This window comes from Pezoporus flaviventris, unplaced genomic scaffold, assembly GCF_033815535.1.
Source record: "Pezoporus flaviventris isolate CSIRO_AGI_PZ_B2104156 unplaced genomic scaffold, CSIRO_AGI_Pfla_v1 ptg000013l, whole genome shotgun sequence".
Taxonomy (NCBI): Eukaryota; Metazoa; Chordata; class Aves; order Psittaciformes; family Psittacidae; genus Pezoporus; species Pezoporus flaviventris.
The window spans coordinates 41,962,198-41,988,467 of NW_026892561.1; the positions used below are offsets into that span (position 1 = coordinate 41,962,198).

The 26,270-nt window shown below is 42.6% G+C and overlaps 1 protein-coding gene across 2 annotated transcripts; it reads left to right on the top strand.

Moving 5' to 3' along the window:
* The first annotated feature begins 7,337 nt into the window (after nucleotides 1-7,337).
* Nucleotides 7,338-25,993, top strand: AP1S3 (adaptor related protein complex 1 subunit sigma 3). Of its 2 annotated transcripts, XM_061453026.1 has the most exons (6): nucleotides 7,452-7,471; nucleotides 9,915-10,194; nucleotides 21,014-21,192; nucleotides 22,351-22,459; nucleotides 23,289-23,426; nucleotides 24,390-25,993. In XM_061453026.1, exons 2-6 carry the CDS (start codon nucleotides 10,189-10,191, stop codon nucleotides 24,423-24,425), a joined length of 468 nt encoding a protein of 155 aa, XP_061309010.1. In that variant the 5' UTR covers nucleotides 7,452-7,471; nucleotides 9,915-10,188; the 3' UTR covers nucleotides 24,426-25,993. The 2 variants fall into 2 exon arrangements, with proteins under 2 accessions (XP_061309009.1, XP_061309010.1); XM_061453025.1 differs by lacking the exon at nucleotides 9,915-10,194 and having other exon boundaries at nucleotides 7,338-7,471.
* The last annotated feature ends 277 nt before the right edge of the window (nucleotides 25,994-26,270 follow it).

The following is a 26,270-nucleotide window of genomic DNA, read 5'->3' on the forward strand; positions in this document are numbered from 1 at the left end:
GTATTTGGAGCTGAATGAGCTGCAGCAGTGGGGTTAAAGGCCCAGGATGAACCAGTGAGCTGAGACACAACCAACTGCTGTGTGGTCCCAGCTAGGGATGTGTAACCCTATCCTGTATCCTACTTGCCAACCCATATAGACCCCTTCTCTGGTTCATCTGGTTCCTCTTCAGCGGTCTAGCAAAGGCTCTTACAACATAGAGTATCAGAGGATCAACCCGTTCCTTGAGATCCTTTGGACCTGAGGTATTACAGAAATACTAATTTATACTGGATGGGATAATCAGGCTCTATGATATATACAGAGGATATAAACTGCAGGCACAGGAGGTAGTTACACTTGTCTCATGATCCTTTCTCACAGAGCAAGGATGGGAACCAGCTGGGAAGCATCCTTATCCCTCAGTTACAAACAGCCTTCACAGGCTCAAATACAGCACTGGCTGGCTTTGTAATGCTTGGAATGTTTGCTTGTTGGCCAGTTAATGTAGTGTAGCTCACTGCTCCCTTGGGAATTCAGGAGCAATAGAAGGAATTTGAAAGGGTTTCACAAACTCCTTCCATGTCTGAAGGCTGGCTGAGTAGCCTGTGTGCTATATAATACTGTAATTTTACCATTTTTAACAAGACGCATTTCATTTTGATCAGCTTACACTCCTCATCTTTTCTAAGGCAAAATACCTTGGTTTCTACTTTCCATAAAAACTGACTGAAGTCAATGAAGCTGTTACTGATGTGTAGTCAGAAAAGCCTATTTAGATGTCTGTGTAGACCATCTTACAGAATGTTTCAAATAAGGCATATGAACTCTAGATTTAGTTAAATTTGAAAATGTTTGAGAACTGCAAATGGTGTCCTTGTAGTGAAAGCACTGAAATATGTGTGTTGGGTTTCTAAATGAGATACACATAATGGATAGTTGATCACTTCTCGCATTCCTTATGTTGCAAACTTAGATAGCTGTGTGGCAGGTCTTAGCGATGAAGGGTTTTTGGTGTGGTGTTGACTTTTTGTCATGACCAACCATCTTTCAGGGAGTTGTAACATGGCCTTTGAAGTCTTTCTGTGCTTCTCTAGTGGGTATAAGGCAAGTATTCTCAACGATCTCTTCAGGGACTGCTACCAAATGATCCCACACAGCTTTTTGCCCCTTTGGAGGAAGTAAGGGCATGGTCTCTAGGCAGCTATGTGTTGTCTACTAAATTCTTTTAATATGTACAAGCTAACGAACAGATTCAAAGACGGTGTTACTGGTTTTATCATTTTGCAGTGGAAGAAAGTATCAAAATATTAGTAATAAAATCTATACAATTTATTTTCCATTAAATTAAATATTTCACCAAATAGTAAACTGAAATATATGGAGTAACTAGAAACTTTGCTTTCTGCTTCTATAGCATAAGCCTTTTTCACCCCAACATACAAGTAGCTCAGACTTGCTTTTAATAGTTGCCCTCCAACTCACTTGTATACCCAAGGTCCCTTACTATATAACCTGTTCTCACACAGGGAAGTTGAACCATATTCTTTGACTTAATTCTCAATGTGTTACACTAATTTAGGTGGGATTGTCTTCAGAATATTTGGTATCTTCATTTGCAAATTGTCTTCTGTCACAAAGATATGAATTGCGTTATATCTAACTTATAACTAAATTCGTAAGTCCTGTCAGTTTTGTATACAAAGACCCTGGTGCACTATGAATCATGCTTTCTGTGAGGAACCCAGAGGTTTAGGTATCTCCTAGCATTTACCCAGTTCAATCTAAGATAAATTTATGTGGAAATACAGGTTGACTGTAGGAATTCCTATCTGTATTTCTGTGTGTTTTACATATTTTTATATTTTTCAGTTTTTCCTCTGAAATACTTTATATTACACTGTTCTTCAGGAAACTGACTTGCAATAGCAAATATTAGAGGTGCCTGCTTTTCTCTCCTATACCTTGTTCAGAGGGAAAGACACAGAATAAGGTTTAACTTGCTCCTGGCTTTACCTTTATAGCTGTTAAATAAAGATGCCATTACTTTCATTTTCTATATTGTTTTATTCTTTCTGAAGCCTGTTTTTCCTGTGGTTTCAGCTGCTCTCAAAATCTATATGCATGTATCTGTCAACACTCTTTTAAGTTCTAATGAACTGAAGTGTACCCCTGTGTTGTTGATCTGGAATGAGCACTGCTTGCTAATACTTCTTGATGTTGCTGTTGCTAAGCCATAGCTGGCTTTCTGTTCTAGTACTGTGCTGTGTCTGTTCTCATTCATTTTTCCTTCTTTCTCTCTTAGTTTATGGCTCGTTCTTCAGGTTTCCTCTGCAGCACTATGTCCATGTTGGATTTCAGCTCCTTGAAACCCGTGATGGCAGCTCTTGAAGCACAACAGAAATGCTTGCCTGAGCCTCCTTCATGGTCTGTAAGAGTGAGCTGAATTAAGAATGACTGAGACAGCAGGTGTGGAAGGTGAGTGCCTTTTAGGCCATTACCTCATTTCACTTACAAGAGTCCATCCACTAAACACCCATAGCAATGCAGCCGTAACTTGCTTTTATGTTTAGTGTAGCCTTTTCAGGTTGGAAACTAATACTGGGAAAGCCACGACCACTTACCACCCTGACTGTGCGGTGTCCCAACTAAGTGGTGGACACCAGAGTTCTTAATGTTGGTGATTGGTAGGGAAGGACTGGGGATCAAAAGGACTGTCGATAGTACTTACAGGTTTTGGAGAATGTCAGGATCATCTCTGTAGGGGTAAAGAAACATTGCACATGTCTAAATGGTGTCTGTGGGGCACTCACTTTAAAACTTCATCTCATAGGTGTCTAAAGGAGGGAAACAAGACTGTAAATTGTGTTCATGACAGTCCATTTATGCAGAAGAAATGCTAGGAGTATAAGCATGCTTACAGGCAATGAGGGATGTTTCAGTCCTCATACTCCAAAACAGCAGCTCTCTTGTTTTATGGTGTGACTCTACCAACTGAGCACTCTGCTGTTTCAGAAGCGTAGTCTTTGAATATGCTTAGATTTTACAACCAGGATGGGAAGAGGAAAAGCATGAAAGAAACTAAGGGAAGGTGTAGAGGGCAATGAAGTAAATGGCAGTGTGGTTGAAGTACACAGAGCCTTTATTTAAAGGGTTCTAAGGAAGGACACTGGATTGAATAGTTGATAATCCAACTGAACACAAGAGGGCTACAGCAACACATTTTCTCTAAACAGAGAATTCTGGATAGAGCTTTATTAATGTCTGTCTACCTCTTGGCCTGCTCTTAGTTTTATGCAGCTGGGATATGAAATAAAATGCTATCCTTTACTTTTGTACACTTATCAGTTCAGTACATGCTATAAGGGCTTGCGACTGCTATTTTTAACACTTTTCTAGTACTTTAAACTGCTGGGATTACTTCCTGAACATGCTGTTGCTGCTGATAAGGTACCAAAATCTGTGGCACAGATAGATAATCAGCTATGTTCTCCAGTGATATGAATGTTTTTTCTGCACTTAAATTATGGAGAATACAGATTGTGTGAGCAAATAAGGAAAAGGGAACATTTGTAAAGCAAGGGAAAATTGTCTGGAAAAGTACAAACTCCTGCCTGGTAACCAAGAACAAGTGTTAGATTGCTTCTGTATTGATCCGAAGTGCAATTAAAAGCTACCTCCTGCAGCTGAATTTAGATTGGGCTTTTAAAGTTTTCTCTTTCTCCTACAGATCTAATATCAAGTGGAAAAAAACCTGCGCAGCAGGTCTCCTGTAGAGTCACCAAGTGGAGTGTGCATCAGCCTGAACTCCTGGTTCTGCGCAGGGCTGCTTACTGCAGTAGTCTAGCTCTGGGTGCCTGGCAACAGTTCAGTTTAGGTGCTGAGAAAAGACACTGAGATGTTGCTAGAATCAGTGTAAATGGCCAGTGAACTGCTTCATTTACTGGGGTAGAGTCAGTAAAGCTTCTTTCTGCAGTAAAAAGGTCTTTTTCAGAAAGGATTTTTTGGCAGTTTTTTAAAAGGAGGTGAGAATGTTATATTCTGTTCTCTCCCTGCTGTTCTTTAGACAGTGATTTGTGTCTCTTAATTGGAGCTGTCAGGATTTGTTTGTTTTCCTGGAAACATACATGAATATAACTTCCCAGTCAGTTACAAATCATTACTGAATGTATAGCTTTACTTATATGATCCACTATTAGCTTCTGCAGTCCATAAAGCTTTCAGAGATAAGGAGGGCCTAAGACAAAGGCTGTTTCGGTTTTAGGCATCTGGCATTTTAACTTCCTTTCAAGTCATTCATGTCCAAACTCACTGAAACCTACACTTAGGAGATAGAGAAGCTCTTGCAGCAGCTTTAGGCACACAAGGCTCACTGTAACTCTTGTGAACATTTTATACTTCTGAATGCAACAGCCTGCTAGAAGAATGGAATATAAGCAAAGAGGATGCAATACATAGTAGCATGAAAAAGCTGCTTGCCTCACTTGAAAACCTTTTCAAAGGGCCCTCATGAAAGAAGTATGAGCATTTTCCTCCAGGCAGGGACAGAAGCAATATGAGAAGGGTCTTAAAGTCTTTTTGCAGCCCATTTGAGTGAGATATATATGTTTGCCTCTCTTTGCAAGCTTTTGTGTTCAGATTAACTGGGCCTAAGGGAAGGACCTGACGTTTTTATGGCGTAAGATCACCCCACCAGTTCACCTGGTACACCAACTGTGTGCCACAGCTGCCTCCCCCTGCTCCCATTGTTGTGTGACACTGATAACCATCAGTAGTTCCTACCTGGGGAGTTTGAGCTATCTTCTTTATCATAACATTATGCAGGCACTCAGTGCTAGTGATGGAGAGACAGGGAGGGAAGAATTCCAGCTCCTTACTGCTTCTAGTTCGCCAGTGATTAAGTATAGCCTGGCTTTCCATGCTGGAAAACATCTAATTTAGGCATGCTCCTGTATCTGCAGCCTTGTTTCTGTAGGGCAGCAAAATTCTGTCTGCTAACCTGCAAGACTAGCCATAGTGAGTTGACATTGGCCACTGCTGCTAATGTGCACCGTATGCATGATGTGTTTGCTGCTGCTGCTGCTGCTTTTTTTCTGATGAACTTGCCAAAAAAAAAAAGCAGCAGGCTATTTCTCTTGGGTTCATGGGCCTAATTACTTCTCATAGAAAAGTAAGGTTACAGGAAAGCGGTTGTTAAGCAAAAAGAAGTTACTGGCCATCACCAAGGTAAATTACATAAGTAAAATGTAGGCTGAACAAAGGTGTTTTCATGGAACTTAGGGGTTTGGAAGGGGTGAGGAGAATGTTCATTCCTTAATTTTGTATTAATTTTGGAGATGAAAGTGTTGATGCCCCACATCTGTAGTACAACTGCACTATGATGCCCACATTCTTGCATGTTAGGCAAATCCAGTTCCACGCATTCACAGAGTCGTGGCTTCCCCAGTCATGCAGTGGTATCTGTAGACTCTCCCCATTTACCAACAGTGAGGAGCACCTGGGGCTTAAGTGCAAAGCCAGCTCTCTGTTCTGCATAGGCCGCAGTGGGCAGAGCAGGGGGCTGCAAGAGACAGGAACACGGCAGTGGTCGTGTGGAAGCTAAATGTTTACTAGATGTTTACCTCCTGCAAAGGCACCATGGGTACTGTGGCACTTGGTGTGGCCTGTTTACTGTTTCAGCTATCTTTCAGAGAATCTAGGGGAAGGTTTTGGTCTACTTTAACAGAGGCTGATAGCAGTAAGCATGTATTTGACAGGTATACTGAAGGCAAGATAGCGCCCAGGAAAAAACAGCGAAGCCGGTGCTGTCTGGCAGCATGGTGGGGTGTATGCTGCACCATCTTGATGTGGTCTGTAGATAGTGCTGCTTTATGGGCCCAGGATATGTACTCAGGAAGTGACAGGCCAGAGAGAAATGAGCAGATGAAGTATGGCTGAGATCTATAGGCAGCTGGGACTTGTACTTCTTGTGTTGTGCTGCTTGGCAGGATAGGGTGGAACTTACAGAAAACAGAACTGAGCAAGCACTGTGAACTGCTAGCATGTCTATCTAGACCAAATTCTTCACCGTGAGGGTGGTGAGGCACTGGCATAGGTTGCCCAGAGAAGCTGTGGATACCCCATCACTGGCAGTGTCCAAGGCCAGGTTGGATGGGGCTTTGCAGCCTAGAAGGAAAGTTGGAACTAGATGATCTTTGAGGTCCCTTCCAACCCAAACCATTCTGTGACTATAAATCAAAGCTTATGGAGGGCAGAGGAATAGGGTCATGCATGCTTAGGGAAACATGTAAGTTGCCTTCACACTGTTAAAGGAGCACACCCTGCACATGTTCTCTGCTCCTGTAAACAAGCAGTTCTAACTGGGAGTGGATTTCAGCCCAGCTGCCCTCTCAGTTGTGCACAAACAATTGCTTTTGACCAAGGGACCTTTTCCACTTTGCTGAAGCCAGAGGCTGAAGAGGGGTTCTGCTGGTGCCAGCCATTGGCACCACAGTGTCCCCTGGAGTCCCTGAGCTCCTTTGGATTTCCCCTTCTCGCTGATGACTCAGGTGCATCATGCAAGAGCAGGGCGTCAATCTGCCCAGAGCAAATGGGAACCATATTCTATATCCAGACACATCGCGCTTGGGGCTAGATGCATGCTACGCACTGCGGAATGTATCTTCCTTAGACTACAAACATGGGACTTAAACATCCTAAGTCTTCTCATGTTATGCTTATGTGGTGGTTTGCATCTGGATCAGACTCCCAGTAAGAGCTTGAGAAGACTTAGACATGGATTTAGAGCTTTTGATTCACGTGCTGAGTCTGTGGATGTTGTGCATTTTTTGGCAAGAGCTGCTTATCAGCAAATCCCTGCCAGAGTTTACAGGGGTTTGCTGATCTACCCGCAGAGCTGCTCCTGTTTTGCTCTCTCCTCCAGCTCTGTCAAAAGACACAGGTTAGCAAAGCCCAGCCATTTAAGATATTTCAACTATCTGAGTTTCATTTTGATAGAGATAGGGTCCAGAGCAATCATGCTGGTTGCGCTACCACAGTGTCTTTAGCGTATGGATGCTTGGAAGGGGAGCAACTAGAGCCGATGGAGGACATGAACTGCGTTTTTGTTTCACTGTGGCGAGAAAGGCACCTTTTGAGTGGTTAACACCTGCACAGGGTCTGGGTCACCCCATGTGCGGGGACGGGGTCTCTGCAGCCCCTGCCTGTCATCGGCACCCTCGCTTCCCACAGCGACCGGCCTGTGAGGAGCTGTCCCGGAGGCAGCCCGACGCCGCCGGGGCCCCTCTCTCCTACCCGACGGCGGTGCCCGCGGCGAGTCCCTGCCCGGCGGCGGGGGGAGGCGCCCGCGGAGTGCCCTTTCGCGGCATTGTGGGAAGGCGCGATGCGGCCGGGGCCTCACCTGGCGCGGGGCGGGGAGGGAGGAGGGCAGGAGGGAGGCGGCCGGCAGCCAGCCCGGCCGGGCCGGCTCCGAGCCCGCCGCCGCCACGACATGGTAAGTGGGCCGGGGCTGCCCCTGCCCCGCCGGTGCCGCCCCTGCCCCGCGGAGCAGCCCCCCTCGACGGGCGCGTTCTCTGTGCTTCCTCGGCTGGGCGGGCTGGAGGCAGTGCGGAGGGGAGATGCCCCCCGAGCCCCTCGGACCCGCGGGGTCAGGGTTGCTCCGCCCGGAGCCGAGACCCGGCGCTTGGCCGACTGCAGACCCTCGGCGGGGCCGCCCTGGACGTTGCTTTCCCGAGAGCCGAAAGCAAACAGAAATGTTTGCGCGCTGCCCGAGAAAGCAAAGTCCCCGTGGAGGTGGGTTCGAACGTGGAGCCTCTCTGCCGCCCGGGTGCCCCGTCGTGGTGTACCTGCGGAGGGGGCAGGTCCCGGAATGGTGCGGCAGCGGCTCCCTTGTGTTTGGGAGAAAGAAACATGGGTTTTGTTCAATAATCATTCCGCTGGAATAATCCGAGTTGGCTTTAAGTAGACGTAAAAGGTGTTCTTTGAAAGGTGCATGCCAGCCTGCTTGCGATGGCTGTGCCGGCTGCTCCGAGCAGCAGAAATGCCATTTTCAAGTAGGCTTGAACGAGGTTAGCACCTGTTTTGAGGAAATGGAAGTTATATTCTTTTTTCTTTTTGCCTTGTGACCGTTGGGGTGAGCTGGGGTCATGCTGACAGCCTTTCATAGCCAACCAGGAAAACAAGGCTGTTACAGAGAGAGGCTTTATAAAGGCTTCCTGTAACTTGAGGAGCTGAGGTTCAAGTCGGCTCCAGTGCCTGGAGAAGTATCGAATGTGGTTTCATAGGGATCTGTGTCTGCTGGCTGGCTCTGGGGTCAAAGCGGAGCAGTGCTGGGCAGTGAGGTTTCTTGTAATGGGAGCATTGGGAAGAGCTTTTCCCCACGTGTACTCCCTGGTGCCGGGTAACTGGAAAGCTTGGACGGCAGCCTTGCCCCCAGCTCAACTGCCTAGTCTCATGGGGGTCCTAGGAATTTAGTTCCGCTTTTCCATCAATTAACGCATCCGTGAGAGAGCGTATGGGTCTGGTTCTCTTCCTTGTAGGTTGTCTGTTGGCAGCCAGTGTACGTGTGCAGCCCAGCTCCGTGGTGGGCCAGAGGTGGCAGCAGCAGCTTGTTTCAGTTTGGAAGGGGGCAGCAGCCCTTCAGGTTGAAGGGCTGGCAAGCAGGATCTTGGGAAGAATAGCCCTTTGGCTCTCCAGTGCTGTAATTGGTGGTGGTTTGCTGGGATCAGTAAAGGTTGCCGTGGTTATTCTCTTTTGTTAAGCGTGTTGACCCGTATCCTCAGAATAATGGCTAGATTTTCCCCAAGGAGGACTGCGGGCTCTCAAGCAGTAAGATGGTCAGCGATGCTGACCATTGAGAAAGCATCTTGCTGCTTGATAATTCGGACTTGGGGCAGGTTCTGCAAGTGTGCCCGGAGTTGCTGTCTTGTACAGTTTGTCTGTTGTGTGCACCTGAAACACCAGTTAACTGGCAGAATGTAAGTCTCTCACCTCCTTCATCAGCGGCCAAGTTTCGTTGTTTCTCTCTATCCTCAAAGGCAGAACTACATTGTTTCTTTTCAGTGGTTTAGCCAGAATGCTAAATATGTGTTAGTTTAGTGTATTTAGGAAGGTGTACCTGTCATTACGTTTGCAAATATGTATACACAGTAATGAATTTACAGATGGCAACACAGTCTCCACACACCCTAAGTCCCTATGTAGATATAAGCTTTCTGGTTACACCCCGAGACAGGCCTACATATCCACTTCCCTCAGGTAAAGCTTATGTAAACAACTGGAACTCCTATTTTGCTCTTGAAGGTCAGTAAATATGGGAGCTGATTTCAGGGAAGCTGATCTCAGAACTCCCTGATGCATGCACTTCGCAAATGCCAGTTTTCAAAGCACTCACGGCAGTCCCAGGGGAGCGCTGCTTACAATATTGCTGCTTATGGACAATTTGGAGACTGTCTGCTGTATTGATTGTTATAATTTTATAAGGTGAGTGTGCATTCTTACAATTAATTTTTTTTGTCCTTTTCTGAGGGCGTAGTACAAACCCTTGCTGGTGTTATTCCATTAACTAGTGCTGCCAGCCTTACCCCCTTCTGTTGTAGAACCAGTGCTGGTGAAAGGGTGCTTTTGTCAGGCCACTCTTTTGCTTAAAATTCTTCTGTCTGTCATCCAGTCTCCATGAAGGGCTTGTTACACTGGGCTGTGTGTCAAGAAACAGGGGTTACAGGGTTACAAACCAAGAATAAGCCTTATTCAGGCTCACGAGTGAAGAACTTTCAACAGGTCATTTAAACTCGCCATAGATCAGTTCCTCCAGTTTGGAATGACGTAGTTGTGCTTGCCTCCTTTTTTCTATGTTTTGAAGTCTGAGTGGAAGGTACTTGTGCAAATGGTATGGTGTCTTAGCAGGAAGGTCGTTTCAATTGTTTTCTCTGTTGCAGATTTCCAGGGAAGTTTCAGGAAAGAGTCTGTTTAGCAAAGCTAACTTCACATCCTGCTGAGAAAGTCAGCTTTTCTGCCTGGCTGCTACTTTTGTAACATGCTTAAACGAAGGCTTTACTATAAAGAGACTAAATTCTGCTCCCTGACATATATGGGTGCAGTAGAGAAACGTATCCTGAAGAACTGCTGTCTCAACAGAGTCGAAGAGCAGGGAGAGAGCAGAGAGGAGAAAATGATCAGTTTCTCCAAGGATATGTGTTACTGTAGTCTCTCATGCCTGTAAGTGTCGCGACACCTTGATCTTACTGCCACCTCAGTGTTATTAGTATTACATTCATGACAGTTCATGGCTCTGCTTGCATGGCTTTGAGTACAGGACTGCTGCCTGCATAGTAAAGGCCCTCCTTCCCTCCATTCTGTGCTGCTCATCAGCACAATGAGAAGAATTAGTACTTGTGGGCATGATCTGAAATCCTGGCCAAAGATCAAAAGAATCCTATGGAGCAGAGGGTCCCTAAAAATGGACTTGGCCTGACTAGAAAAGGAGTTGGCAAGCACTGTTTCCGTTTAGCAAGGCATTTGATACCAGTCACTGATCTAGAAGGGGAAATATTATTGAAGTTGCTGACACCTGGCTGGTGTTTGGCAATGGACTTTCAGCTATTCTGAATGCTGACCTCACCAACAGTCTCAACGACCTTAATTGTTAAAACAGACACAGGTCTGCAAAAGGTGTTTTCAGTGCTGCACAGAATTTACTGTCCACAGTTTGAAGAACGAACTTTGCTTCTAGGCATTTACCTCTGAAAGACAAGAAGGGCAGCAGATTAGAATAGATGAGGGAAGGAGAAAAAATTGCAAATAAATGATTCTTGTTGTTTGAGGCAGTGTTCTACATTGGGGGGAAAAACAGTCCAAGTGGTATTTCTTTGTTAATTTGTCTTGCAGTGAATTGTTAGTGTGTGAGTAGATAATGGTAATGGAATGGATCCTGAGTAGATAGACTTTTAAGCTTGAGAAGAGATGACTACAGGGGAAGAGATAGAAATGCATGAAGTCATGAACGCCAGAAAGAATGATTGCTACAGGAAGTATTAGGGTACATCCTGTTAAATTTTTAGGCACTAAATGTAAAGAAAACAAAAGGGTGCTGTAGGTGTCCTAATAGTTAAGGAAGTTCATAGAGGATGGGTCCACAAGTGCATCATCTGGATCCAGTTTCTGGCTATGAATCCTTAAACCTGTGATTCCTGGAGATGGGACTACCAGAATGATTTTACACTTGCCATGTTACACATGCTGTCCCCTTCTGGAAGCTCCTCAGTTCACAGTACTGCTCAGAGGGTGATCCATAATCCAATATTCAGTTACTCTGTCATTCAGTTGGGCTTTTGAATAGCATTTTATGGGATTTGCGAGGAAAAATGTTTTCTAGGGTTCTTTATCTCTGACTGTTGATGTGGTCCTCTTCCAGTTTTATATGTTCTCTCTCAAGTATTCACTCATAACAGACTGTCACTGTTACACTAGAGAGCACTCTGGACTGGCTGGCTATGCAGTAATTGTGATGCACACTTCACTGTCCCTGGGTAATAAGCTCATTTCCGGAGAGAAATATTATGATGGATCATCTGCTGATTCTTTGCTTAGGTGATCTTTTAATTTATTTTCACTTGCAAATAAGGAAATTGTAGGTATGTCTCAGAGCCAGGAGTTACTACTAGGACATGGAGTGCCTGGAGGGCTTTGGAGAAAACCATGGTATGTGGGGTAAGCAAACGCAGAAAAAGGGCTGGAGTGTTAATGGGCAGCTGTGGCTATGAGGAAACAAAAATAATGCTGCCGAGTCTGTGGATCATGTAAAATGCTTGCTGCTTTTCTCTACCTTTCATCATTTCAGAGTCGCATGCTTTATAAACCATCCCATAGACCTTCTGCCTTCTGAAAGCATCAGTTATGTGCAAGAGCAGCAAAGGGACAAAATGATGAAAGTGGGGAGGAAACTGATGGTTCAGGGAGGACAGGTAGAGCTGCTCCTCCCTGAAGTACAAGGTTTATGCTTTGGCAGTACATCAAGCATTTATGTGAGCCAGTTGTAGTGTTTCCAGTGATGCCTAAATGAAAACCATGCTGCTCCTGTAAAAAGAATTCTTTCTGTATTGCATACACAGCTACTAATTACCATCCCTGCCCATTCATTTTCCTACTGTCCTATTCCTATGGGCTGTCATCTGCGTTTACTTGGCTGCTTTGGGTGTATGCTTTCTTGAGCAGCCCTTTGCATTTTTGCAGGTGTTGCAGTTTAGAGTTGCAAGATCCAGTCATGTACAAATGGTATTTCATTTGTGAGTAGGAATATAGTCAGAGTCACTGGTGTAGGATGGGAAAGTAAACTTTACATTTGTGTGTTTGAAGGCAAGCTTGACGTGCCTTTCTGGCCAGGCATGTCTTTCTGGACTAGTATGTCCTGGGTTTGTTTCCTGATACCACAGGTGTAACCCCGGCCATTCTATGCACCAGTCTCTTTTTCTTCTCTGACTGGCTGAATTTGTTTAGGATGTCCATCTACTATCCTCTATTCAGATGAGAAGAGAACACAGGGCATTAACATCCCTCTTCACCAGCCAGTAAATGCCTGTCCTTGCCTTGCTGCGTGACATTGGAGCTTGAAGGTGTTTTTGCTCAGACACTTGAGTTCTCCATGGCTCATTAACCAGTGCAGGAATTCCTGTGTGGTCATCACCCTCTGCTTAGTCTCCTGAGGTGTGTGATAGACACAAGCCACCAAGGAATGAGAAATTCAATGATATTTTGTTTGAAGAAAATGGAAAAAATCACTATGTTGTGAACCGCATAAATATGCTATGTCTCGGAATGCTGTATGCTGAAAGGAGAACATGGGAAGTGTTGGGTGAGTGTCTGTTTGCTCTGAGCTCTAGAAAAGCCATGGGGTGGTGAGACACAGGAACAGGTTTTCCAGAGAAGCTGTGGCTGCCTCATCCCTGGCAGTGTTCAAGGCCAGGCTGGACAGGGCTTGGAGCAGCCTGCTCTAGTGGAAGGTGCCCCTGCCTGTGGCAGGAAGATTGGAACCAGATGAGCTTCAAGGTCCCTTCCAACCCATTCTATGAAACATTCGCAGCTCAACAGCCACCAGGCTGAGGAGATGGGGATGGGGAAGGCGCAGTATCTCAGGCATTTCCTTTCCAAGTCTCATGAAAAGAGCTGGATGAGTGAATGGCAGAATTATTTTTTGCTCCACTTTTTCATCCAAGAGGCTGAATTTTGGGCCAGCATAAAGCATTTTGTGAGATAATGTGCTTTGGCCTTTCCTTCTGTAAACAATGGTTGCTTCTTTTATGCTTAGATTATTAAATCCATGATAGTTTTTTACCATAATGAAAAAATGACATTTTAAAAGGGAAAATGGAGGATTTCTCTATTGAAAATGACTAAATGAAATGCTTCAGCATTTCTAAAAAAACTACTCTGTGCTCTTCAGAGTCATTCACAAATGTGATCCTAACTCATATGGATCTCCGATCTTTTTGGAGCTCAGGTTTTCTGTGAGCATCTTTGCTGGCAACTGGAGGGATGAGTGTGAGGCTGCTGCAGACCTGCAGCATTCTTGCTGCACCAGGCACAGGTGTCCCCAGGCTGAAGCACTATCCATCAGCTGGCTGAGGCACCTGGAAACTCCTCACCTTCTGATGTATCCACCCTGTCCCAGAGCAAGGCTTTTTAACTTCGCTCCTTGGAAGCTCAGAGGCAAGGGAAGGGCACTGCAGGACCTTCAGAGAGCAGGGCTTTACTGATGAGACAAACTGGAATTGAAACTGAAAGAGGCCGCACCTTGAGTCAGAGTCCATTGGGCTAGATTTTAGCTCTGTTTCTTCATCAGATGTTCAAGGAACAGACTTGGAAAATGGCTTCTTGTGACTATAAAGTACACTGGGGCTATAGTGAATGAGGGGTAGCTCTCTGCAGGTTGTTCAGCCTCTCCCCTGGTCTCCTCCTTCTGATAGTAACCTAGTGAAGATTTCCACTGCCTCCCAGAAATGTGTAAACAAATAAAAACAACTCTGAGAGCCCAGCCCAGGAGACAGAAGGGATGTGATCACCCAGTTAGTAATTGTACGGAGTGTCTTCAAATTGTGCTGCTTTCTGTAAGGTCAGCCAGCTGGGGTCCCTGCAACTGCCTGTCCCTGGAGCTGAGACTGAAGGTGGGAGTGCCGTCTCTCTGGTTCACACAGCTATGGTGTTGTCACTGGCCTGCTCTTAAATTGCAGAGTTTGAGGCAGGTTTTATGCAAACCCTCTGCCTGGATCTGTTCTTGCTTACTGACTAGAAACAAGAGAAATTCCACATGCAGGAATAAAAAAGCAGTGATTTAGGAAAACTGAGATAATTACCCTCTGTAAAACCAGGATGTCATTGCCTCCATCTACATCTTAGGAGGTATCTTGCAAAGCTGTGCTGTCTCTCCTCTCTGGAGAGGTGCTGGAAACTAGGCTTTGCTGTTGGTGGGACATCCAGCAGCCTGAGAGGAGAAGGCACAAGCATTCCTGTACTGTAAGAAGGATGTTGTTGAAGGAATGCTGCCTGTTTATGAGAAACGAGCCAAGGGTGGGAGGAGTAGACCTGCTGGAGGCAGCGATAAACAGGAGCAGAGCTGGAAGGAGCTTGTGGTGGCTTACAGCTTCCTTGAGCTTTGTTTTCTGATCCTTAGGTAGGAATCAGAAGTGAGGACCTTCAAGATGGTTTTGGCTCAGCTATACTGTTTTGATTTTAGTTTTATTTAACTCAAGTGAGGCTATAAATGAGGTTGTTGTTTGGATCAATACTGTAAATATCCTCTAAATAGTATGCTGGTCAATTTAAAATCTTAAGCAATAAGAAAAGGGTGACTTCTGCATCATGAAAAGCATGAAATCAATGTGTAACTGTAGTCATGTGTGCCTGTAATGATCTGGCACAACTTTTATTGCACGGACTTTGGATGTATTGTTTAGGGGAAATGGTTCAGAAATTTTCCTAACGGAGATTAAGCGAGAAAGAATTCTGTGCCAGTTAGGCAGCAGTATGCTACTATGGTATTTTTGTGTTGCTCATTTTTTTTCACTTTCTTTTTTCTGATTTGCTTATGTTATGCTGACTAAATAAGTGTTTTAAAGCAGAGATTCTACAGTATTTAGCAAACATCTGTCAGCTTCTGCACTGCTGTGAATAAAAGTTTTTAGTAGCAGAGTAAACAAGTAAGGAAGTAGCCTGGGTTGGATTTTACATAATTACTTTTAAACCCTCAAGTGTGTGTATGAAAGATCACTAGCCAGATGGGGACTTGGTGCAGCAGCAGAATACCGAAATACCTATACTTCAATGTGCTCTTATTCTTTCTCTTCCTGATGTGGCTAGATTGTTAATACAGTAGCTGTGCGCTGTGTTTTTCTAATCCTAAGCGCCTGGCATTCCAAACCATCTGTGTGTTCACAGTGTAGCTATTTATTTTTTCAGGGAAAAATTATAGTAGTTATTTCCCCCCCTCCCCCCCCAAAAAAAATTAAAAAAAAAAGCTAAACAAATAAAAAACTAAAAGGAATTTTTTATTCTCTGAATGTTTCAGAGAAAAAAAAAAAAAACAGCAAATCAGTAAATGGCTGGAATACTTTGGATGTTCATACTTTTTCAAAGAAACAGTTTAATGAAAGTAGTATTTGTTCATTTTCAGATGTGATGTGAAAATAAAAACTAATAAAAAATTCTGGACAGAAATATGTTGGGAAATATTTGTTCATATTGGAGGAAAGAAAGAAAGATAATAGAATATGAACTCAGGCAGAAACAGTGCCAGACAGTCAAGCAGACTTCAACAGAGTCAGAATAAGGTAAAAGAGAACTTGATGATTAAAAAGTTGCTTCCTCTCCACCAGGTACAGCCAGTCAGTCTGGTTTTCCCCAGGCCCCTGTCAGCAGCCGTTGCCATGTCAGCAGCCAAAGGTGTGGCTTTATTCATCCCACTTTCCTTTTTATGTGGTCTATGCGTTTTCCTTTATTAGCATGTCATACGTTGCCTTTTGCCCTACTGGCAGCAGCAGGCTTAAACTGGAAGTTTCTAAGGAAAATCGAAGAGTTTCCAAGTTCTGCCAAGCTGTCTGTTTTGGAATAGTTATTCCTAATTTGAAGATCTTAGTTAACTTGTGAGTTTCAGTAATCTTTCCATTTTATAAAGGTGGCTTTGTTTTGGGAGGGCTTTTAACTGAATTTGGAAAGGTTACAGCTGAGTCAGAGTCTAAGCTGTGTTGCTGAACTGAGAGAGCTACCTAGCTGAACAAATCCTTGCCCAAACCAAGCACCCAAGGAAGAGAAGGATGTTTGCTTTTAGGTCTTCCAGGTGCCATCTCCTCTTCTGCCTTCCCTCCCCTTAGGCTCCTTGGAGACTTCCTATTTCCTTGTCCTCTCCCACAAAAGCACCTGGAGCAGCCAGATGCCACAGAATAGGTTTGAAACCAGTCAGTAAATGTTAATGCAGGTTGAAGTATGGGAGGAGGAAAAGCATTTCTAGCACAAGTTCTCAAAGTGGAGTGACTCAGAGCTTCTCTGCATTCACCCCTGGAGTTCACCTTGCGGGAATAAACATGCCAACTTTTACAGGTTTCTGTCACTGGACAGTAAACTGGAGAAACTGGGAGTAAGGAAAGCTGCTTTGTTTTACTGTGTAGTTGTCTTTATTTGATATTCGTACAGGTGGTTTGTTCTGTGTGTAATAGAATATAGTCCAGAGCCCTTTAGACAGTTGTGCTAAACATTGCAGTACAGATTACATTAAGTTTTAAAACATCTGTAAAAGCAACAAATGGTCTGAGTTTGAAAACAGTGAACCAATTGTGTTTTATCACTTTGAGTGTGAAATGACTGAATACTGGGTAAGGCTGCACTGAAGGGGACCTCCAGTCTTGGCAGGGTACAGTCCAGGAGACAAGCTTGGGTAAGCTGCTTATTGGATCATGACAGCCCATTAGCAAAAGGAAGGAGAGGTCTCCCGAGGAAGGTGGGAAAAAAAAACACAGCGTGTTAATTTTGCATATTTCTCTTACATTTGCTGTTTGTGAATATGTAAACCTTCTCTATTTTGCATTTTTAATGTCTGTTCAATTTACTGTTAAAATTATTTCATGTCCAGGTCTACCTTTGGATATTTTGTAGCCCTGAAACTGAAGGTATTGTTTGTTATCCTGGTACAGTTTTGTTCATCTGTATAAAGCAGAAGGCTCCCTAACTTTCCAACCTGTTGTATACTTTACAGCTGTAATTGTTTCAGAGATGCATGATAAGGGGATAGAGTTCAGGTTTAGAAATCTGGTTTAAATGCTTGTTTTTTAAAAATCCCTGTTTCTCCAACTAGAAAATAGTGGCCTACAAATACAAAATGCAGTCATTTAGGCTACTTGCAGATGCTTATGGAGATCAGTTTGCACAGTGCTGTGGGTAGTTAGGTGTGATTTAGTAAAGCAAGCTAATAAAATCACACTCAGCTCCTAGACCAAAGCTTGTCTCCACAGACTCTGTATGAGAAGGCAGCTGATGCTTTTCATAGGAACTGCACTTCTCACCCCGACCCACTCAGGCTTGGACCTAAAAATTCCTTCTGGCATCGGCCATGGGTCTGGTGATTGTTAGTCACAGCCAGCACCCTAGAATGGTAGGAAAGGAAACCAAGCACCCTGCTTCAAAGGTATTTTGCTTAAGACAAGTAATTTGCCTTTGTTTGCCTCTGGAATTAGAATTTTTAAAGATAAGTAAAATGTTTTGGGATAATCACCTCTATTTGTATTTTGGCTGCTGAAAACCAACCCAAAATTCCAACATCCATCTTGTCATTAGCAATATAGGAAAGCAAATATGTTTTCACAGTCAAGGAGCAAGGAACAGATGAGCTGTTAGATTTCTGTTTGTGCAGCACTTCAGTGTTTCCAGGTTTATTGATGCATCAGAATTTTTCCAGTGAGCTGTAATGAACAGAGCTATGAGAGTGAGGATTGTGTTGTATCATATCAGTGTGGCTGAACTGAATGAAACAACATATGTAGCAATTGGATGCTTACCACTCACAGAAATTAAGCCATGTGACCTCTTGAGAGGGTAATATTCTTTACTTTCTAGAGAGTTCCCCAGATTGAATGGACTTTAGAAATCAGAAAAAGGAAGAAAAGTCAAAAGAGGGAAAAGGAACCTACAGTATTTTTTTAAGTATCTGTAATTTTCTAATATGTTGTTTTGTTACAGAAACTCTCAACTGGGCAGTAATACGTACCTAGGCTTGAGGGTACACTATTTTGCTGCAGACTGTAAAATTAGAAATGAACTATAGTAGAGGCTTTTATCTGTTTTCTAGCTGTATATATTTCAATAATAGTAAAATTGCCTTATGAGTTATGCAGTTACATTCTGCATATGAAACAGTGTGGGATGGGGGATCCAAAAGATGGGATTTTTTTAAGCTTGTATATGAATCTTGATGTTTTTAAGAGCATTAGTAGATATTTTTTGATTGCAAGGAATGTTGCCTCTGCTCATGAAAGTGATGGTGAAACATCAACTGCATCTTCATAAGAAACAGTGGAGTTTTCAAAGCAGTTTCAAAAGGAAAGCATTTCAGTTTCCTATGGGTGAAGTATAACATCCTGAAGTAAGCTAATCAGCAGAAAATGGTGGTCATATTCACAGTGATTCCCTGGCTTGTGGGTAGTTGACCTTTTAGAGGCATAAGGTTGTTTTCCTGGAGATAAGTATACTACTTGCAGGCACTCAGATTTAAGGTCTTTTGGGTCCAGCGGCTGAACCTAAGCTAGAACACCCTTTCATCTTTCCTGTAGCACTGCAGGCAAATATATGTCTTTCTGAGCCTGTCTCAAACAGCACGATCTTCTTGGTGCTGAACATGCTGTCGGCTTTTGACAGGGACTCATTGACTAATTCCTTGCATTTTCAGTCGAATCTGATCATCCTCTCCTATCTGATTCACCATGGTTTTAGGAATTTGTTTATCAAATAGCTGTTACCTGTGCCTGCCTGATTGCTTTTAAATGGACACCTGCTGAGCTGCTGCTCTTATCTGCAGAACCTATGCTGCTTTTCGAAATGCACTTGTCTTTACAAAGGCTTTGGAGCTAATGTGCTGTGCAGCAAGAATATAACTCTTCCATTCATCCAGCTTGTCTTAGTGGACAAGTGTATGTACTGTAAGTACTGTCCCTTCATCTGCTGGGATAGGGTATCTGACAGCTGGAACATTACCATGTCAAAACCCAGCTGGTTATGTGAACAGAGAAAGGCAAGAACATGGTGCTTTGATCTTCACTGTAATCAGGCTACGTGTACTGCCAGCATCATAATTGTTTCAATTTAGCAAGCTCATCTGGAGAGTATTACAGGGCTCAAAACAAAATCCTTGTAATTTTATCAGGCACATTAGACTAATGATGGCAAGCGCCATATTTCCAGCAGCAGATCCTGCCACAGGCACATGAATAAAACAGTCCACTTTTCCCCAGAATTATCCACCTTTGAAGTCTTTCTCAATATAGTCAGATTTCTTATCTCTGGATTACTCAATAACTCTGTGACTTAATAGCTAGAGAATTGTTCTGAATTATGAATTAAAGCTTTATTTAAGATCCAGTAGCTTTTTTTTTTTTTTTTCCCCTTTCTTTTACAAAGAAGCTTCTCTGATGTATTTCTCTGCTTGGACTTCACCAGAGCCTAGAATGATTCTGTCTTTACAGAAATCTTCATTATGATCTTAATAGTAATTGTGAACATTAACTTTGATCCTCACTGGGGAGACTTAGTGATAGGGAAATACAGGTACAGGAATAAGATGGGGAGACGGAGTGATAGGGAAATACAGGTACAGGAATAAGATGGAATAGGAAACAAGAGGGAGAAGAGAGTAGGGTGTATATTGAAAAGCTATAGGGAAGGGTAAGGCTAGGTTAATGGGGATGCGGCAAGGGACCTGCCAGCTCTTCTGTTGGGCATTTGCAAGGATTGAGAGTGAGGAAAGCAGTCTCTTATGCTTCTTTTTGGTCCTTCCAGCATCAGGGGTAGCCTTGTCTCTACATGGGCAACTGGCAGTGTGCCTGTTGTCATGCACATGGCTGTGACTGCAGTTGGACATCCTCCAAGTCCATGGCGTCTCCAAACATTGCTACTGGTGAAAAAATGATGAGGATGCCTGTCCAGAGTAAGGCAGTTCACAGTGTCTGCAGCCATTGGAAGCATCTCTATCCCTGCTAGGTTGTGGGGTTTTTTCTGTTTAACGGAAGGTGTCCCGTTGAGATGGATATCACAATGTCATCCTCAAAGTTTTCCTGCATTCTTAAAGCCATTTTCATGCTGTGGGTAGATGATTTACCATACTGCTTAGAGACTTAGTATGGTCAGTTATTTTAATCTGCTAATAAAAGTATTTGTATTGTGGTAATTTCTTCAGTAAAACTAATCAAGCTATCTTTCCAAAGTAGTTGGTTGCTTCTGCTTCTTCTAATCCTCTTCTATGAATGTGCTGCTTTGTTTGTGACCTGAAACAGTACAATACCATAATTGTAAGTGATTATGATTACTATCTAAGTATTCGTATTTCTAGTCTTGTGCTACACGGCATCCTTGATCTCCATAGCCCTGTGGAATATAAGTCTTTATTCCCTTCGCTAAGGTATCTAATCTTGCTGGTGGAGGGGTGGGGACCCTCTTTCTCACTGCTGCAAAGTGGTGATGTTCCTCCTGTTTCCCAAGGAAGTGTCAGAATAGGAAGCAAAGCAGATGTTTTCACAAGGTAAGGGAGGACAGGTGGGAGAGAATCCAAAGGGGATGCTGAGGGGAGAGGTCCCACAGGGAGGGGAGAGCTGCCAGGGTAAGAAACAGGAGAGGGATCTCTGCTCCTCTGCCCAGCCTCCCGCAGACCTCACTGATGGCATGTCCAAACGTCACGCCAGGGCTGGAGATGCCTTCACTGGGATCTCACAGATTTCAGTGTCAGGCAGTGGAATGTTCTTCTCTGGCCATGGCCCCAGCGTTAACCGTGTTGCTTTGTTTACTCTAGATACACTTTATACTGCTGTTCAGTCGGCAGGGGAAGTTAAGGCTTCAGAAATGGTACACGACGCTACCTGATAAAGAGAAGAAAAAGATCATTCGAGAAATTGTTCAGATTATTTTGTCTCGCAATCAAAAAACAAGTAGTTTTGTTGACTGGAAAGACCTCAAGCTTGTTTACAAAAGGTGTGAGTAATTTTATGAGAACATATAATTACTATTCATATAAATAACACATGCTAGAACAGGGAAAATAAAGGCTCACTTTAAGAAAAACAGCATACAAAACACTAAGTGCTAAGCTAATAGGAGCCTGCCACCAGCAAGGTAACTGTGTGTAACAGCACAGTGTCCCTGGATAAATTGGCAGTGCAAATTGTGGGTGCAGACTACTTACACAGTCTGTCAAAAGAGAAAAAGGGGAATAACTTAATATTGGTGATTGAAATTTTGTTAGGAGGCTTTAGGCTTCACTGCTCCCTATTCCCCAAGGCAGCCTGCTGAGACGTGCTGGGCTTTTTCAGACTCTTTGGGTGGTTGCAGGAACTGTTCTGAGGTAATTTCAGCATTGTGTCATATTTTGTCTTTGAAGTATTTGTTGCTCCAGAAGGTGTTAATTCCCATTTCCTTTTCCAAACAAAACACTGGTCCCCAGCTACAGGATGCTAAGTGTTCACTGACTGTTAATTCTTGTAAAGTTGTAGCAAACAACAGTAGCCTTAAGGTATAACACACTACAAATTAAGCAGTATCTCCCATTTAGCAAAAATTAGAGTTCCCTGCTGTGACGGATGTAAGCATCTGACTAGATGATGTGACAGATTGAGCCTCTAGCCACAGCACCAGAGAATTGGTGTAGATCACTACTCCCATCTTGGGCTGATTCAAACAGAAAGTTTTGCTGCCAGTTTGTCATGAAGATTGTTTGGTTTAAGCAGTTTCATACCTTATGTAAAATACTGTCAGTCATTTGATGGCTGGTAGCCTTCCACCTTTATTTTTGCTTTCATTTTTGTTAATAAAGACCAGTAACACATTCTGCAGTTTAATTAACCCTGCTTACTGTGGTGCTATTGCAGCAGGTGAGTAGTACTGATTTCCTGTGAGGTTTGTTAAGACCAGTGTTGGAGGCATCCCACTTTGCCAAGAGTGGAGTTTGTTCTTCTAACTAAATTAATAATTCCTTTAAATTTCTTTTTAAGTGTTCCTGGGACACTAGAATAAAAGTGTGTTATTTTAGAGACCAGATAGACATTAACTGTCATTTATGTAACTTGTAAGAGGCAGAACAGAGCACTGAGGATCCAGCTGTTCACTCTCACATTTTTGCCTTTGTTTCCTTAGGTATGCTAGTTTGTACTTCTGTTGTGCAATAGAAGACCAGGACAATGAACTCCTGACACTAGAGGTCGTTCACCGATATGTAGAGCTTCTGGACAGATACTTTGGAAATGTAGGTTTCACTTTCCCTTATGAACTGTATTCCTGGCAGTCTGATAAACAGTTGTCTGAAGCTTTTTTAGTTTGTGTTTCTATCTGCACTATTTGCCCTGTAGTCTCTTTCAATCCAGAGTGATCTCATTAGTAGAATATTTCATAAAATAGTGCTTAAAACTATCAGAAGATAGTTTTTCCACCACAACCTTCCCCTAGTTAATCTTCATACTTTGTAAGTTTGTCTTGGAATAGTATTTGAGGGGAAACTTGAGGAAAGTTATTTCAGTCCTGCGTGACAGTGCTTTAGTTCTCTTTCCTGACATCTTCAGGTACACTGGTTTTGTTTGTTTCTTAATAGTGTGTAACAGTGAAGGATATAAAGAAGAAAAAGTGGGTGTTTTTCTTAAAGAAAAATCTGAAGAAGGTTAAATAAGTCTTTAAAGACTGCAACAGACCCATCTTTTCTATGAATATTCTTGAAATAGTTCCCACTACCTTAATTCATCTCTTATTTAAATCACTGTGCCATGACTCCTGTTTGTACCACCTCAAAACAAGAAAGCAGTTGGTGGTGCAAGGTCACTAGGACAGGGAATTTGTCTTGCTCTGTGAAACTGTGCATGAACATATGTAACCCATATTACAAGTAAGTCTAGACTATTTGTATGAAGAGAATTATGGGTAGAAGCTGTGATATTACATAATAAGCAGTATTCTTCATCCTCCTAACTGCCACAAGAGTGTATCTGTTGAACAAGTTTGATCATCTTAACAACTTTTGGCCCAATAGTGATTCTGATACTACAAAAGTGATTTAAATGTGGGGTGTTCCTTTATTCTGGCAGGTGTGTGAGCTGGATATTATCTTTAATTTTGAGAAGGCTTATTTTATTCTTGATGAGTTTATAATTGGTGGAGAAGTACAAGAAACTTCAAAGAGGTCTGCAGTGAAAGCCATAGAAGACTCTGACATGTTGCAGGAGGTAAGGCAGAGGAAGACAAAAGACAAATACCTCATCTTCTTACATCTTCTGTGTTTCACAGAGCTGAAAATATGGTTAAGCACATCTGAGGACTACCTAAATGTGGCTTGTGTTCAGTTTCAATAGTTACAACAATGCAGTTAAGATAGCAGTTACATAAGCTTTCAATTCAACCTTCTTGCATCTTGTGGAATCACCAGGAGGCTCTTTGTATACTGGTGTTGCTGTCTTGCAGTTTAACTGCTAAGGTTTCTTGGATATTATATTAAGAAACTGTTTAAGACATATCTTGGATATTTTTATAACACAAGAACATAGTCTACGATTATATTGTATGTATACATATGTATATCTAAATACAGAAAAATATGTTTCATTAATATATTGGAAACAGATGACCTACTATTAACATTTAAAACTGGAAAGAGTAAGTGCTGGCAAACTCCACTTTCATTCATAAACACCTGGGTAGATTTTCTGCAGGACACAGTTATACGAAACCTTTATTCAGACCCCTGCAGGATTGTCTTGTAATATACTGCTGAGCCAGGAATGGCAAAAGCACTTGAATGTGATGGATTTACTTAATTTCTTCCTAGGTAGTGAAGGATCCATTGTAATACTGAAAGGAACAGCATGCTGGTAGAACTAGCTAGGGACACACTGTGTGAGTCAAAGAGTTTTTCACAGTGGTCTGGCGTTTGCATATGAAACTAAGCCAGCTAAGTAGAAAGGCCTATACATGATGAGTTTAGCCACTGTGATATGTCATGATTTAAAGATCAGATTCTAAAATGCTGTAAAATGTTTTTAAAGCAGAATTATTTCCACATTTTAATTAATCTGATCTAATTCCATGCAAAACTATACTGTCTGTAAAGAGGAGAAAAGGTTTGATTTGAGAGGTTATTGTACTGTTCCATAATGCTCCATCAGTTGACCCTTCTTTTTTTCTTTCCCCAGACAGTGGAAGAGTACATGAACAAGCCTGCATTTTAATGTTACAACTGTCTGGAGAGAGAACTGCTGTATGCACCTGTAAACTGTACTTCCTAAAATTGCTTCCCAATGTGCCAGAGCCTCAGAGAAATACCAAAAGCAATAACTAAGGGGTTTGTTTGTATAATTGTGAAGATGAAGGTCAGCCAATGTAGCAGAGGGTTCAACAATTCTGTACTTGCCTTACTCTGCATATGAGTTTCTCAGAATTGTTATTACCCTTCATGTAGTTTCTCTTCTCCTTGCTGGACTAAACACTTGTTTTGTACCATGCCTTTTAGCTACTGGTTTTGTCATCATAAAATGTTACTTTGATGGTACTTAGAAGTATTTTTACTAGTTTTAGTCCATTGCTGACCATATGACTCTACTTTTGTACAAATGTCCATTATTTTGAATGTAATGATTATTCTGCTCTAATAATAATTTTTTCCAAAAGCCAAATTGTTGTGGGCTTTGATTTCACAAGCGTATTTTGAAAAGATGAAACCATCTAGTTTAGGAAGAAATGTGCTTCTCTTTGGACCAAGCCCCTTTCTTTCACTATCTTCCTTCTATTTTCTGCTCTAGTCTGCTAATAAGACTGCTCCAACTGCTACTAGTATGCACACCACACCTCTAATCTGGAAGGCTGTTCTGACTCAAGGTGGGCTTCTCCCAGGTTTAATGAATCATTTTTGCTGCTGCATACAGATGGCCTCTTTCTGTCTTTCTCCTCATTTTCCTGTCCCCCTCCTAGGTTCCCTGAACCTAAACAAAGGCTGTAACCTTTGGAAGTGTGCAGCTTGAGAGCAAGGAGATGTCCAGAAGAGAAGAAATTAGTCTTTGGGAGTCATTGATTGCGCAGGTTTGCATTTCCCTTCGGCATAGATTTTCTTTGATTTCTGGGTTGTACAGTTGGTATTTTCCTTCAGGGATGTTCTTCATTCTTACTCCTGCTCTTTCATTGCTCCTTCCTTCCCAGTCTGTCTGTATCTTCCTGTAGTGAGGTTTGGGGTTTTTTTGGAGGGTGGGAGCACTTTGACACAACATGACAACTTTGTTAATTGTCAACCCGGTTTTCTGCCTGTTATCTAGTCTGTTAGTAAAACTGTTACAAGCTTGCTCATAGCATCATGATGCTCTTATTATAATTACTTTATCCACCTGTTTTCTCTGTATTGATGTCAAAGGCATACTTTCAGGACCAAAAAAATGGTGAAACTGCTGAAGGGCTTTCAATAGCTCTGAAGACCTTCAATTTAGTAGTAAATTAATGAAATTGTATGAGTTGTATATTATTTTCTCATGGCTTGAAATGAAGTTGGTTTTTTTAAGTAGCATTTAATTGATTAAGGAGCCACTTTAGAACATGCAGAGACTCTTTCCGCCCTTTACTTTTATAAGTGTCTTTTATTCGGTGAAATCATCAGCAGTTTCATTTGCTTTTACTCCTCCTTTTTGGAACCACACTGTGATTTTCTGACTCTTACAATTCTTGTGTGAATTCTGGAGTATATGAAAATAGGAGTTCCAAAAAGAAGATTTCTTGGTATGAATAAAGATATCTTAAGCTTTTTTCTTCAGTCATTTGAAGAAGAGCTGTAGGACTTCTTTGTCTCTTGTTTTAAATGAAGAATTCCTTATGAAATACATTAGCTAGGGGTACTTATGCCAGCCATGTCAATATAGCATCTAAAATACGTAGCATTGCCAAACTGATGTATCCAATGTCAACTTGAGAAGTGTGATGAAATTAGTATAGCTTCCTTGCCCTTATGCAGAAGGTCATTGGAATATGCTGCACCTGTTGTGCCAACTGCTTTTATACGACAAAGTTGGATGGAAGTACGTGTTAGGTACTCT

Excerpts from the sequence above, each read along its gene's own strand:
- AP1S3 (XM_061453025.1), top strand. The coding sequence starts at position 7,361 with ATGCGGCCGGGGCCTCACCTGGCGCGGGGCGGGGAGGGAGGAGGGCAG. Across the intron at positions 7,472-21,013 it reads CCCGCCGCCGCCACGACATG|ATACACTTTATACTGCTGTT; the intron begins GTAAGTGGGCCG and ends TGTTTACTCTAG. Across the intron at positions 21,193-22,350 it reads CTCAAGCTTGTTTACAAAAG|GTATGCTAGTTTGTACTTCT; the intron begins GTGTGAGTAATT and ends TTGTTTCCTTAG.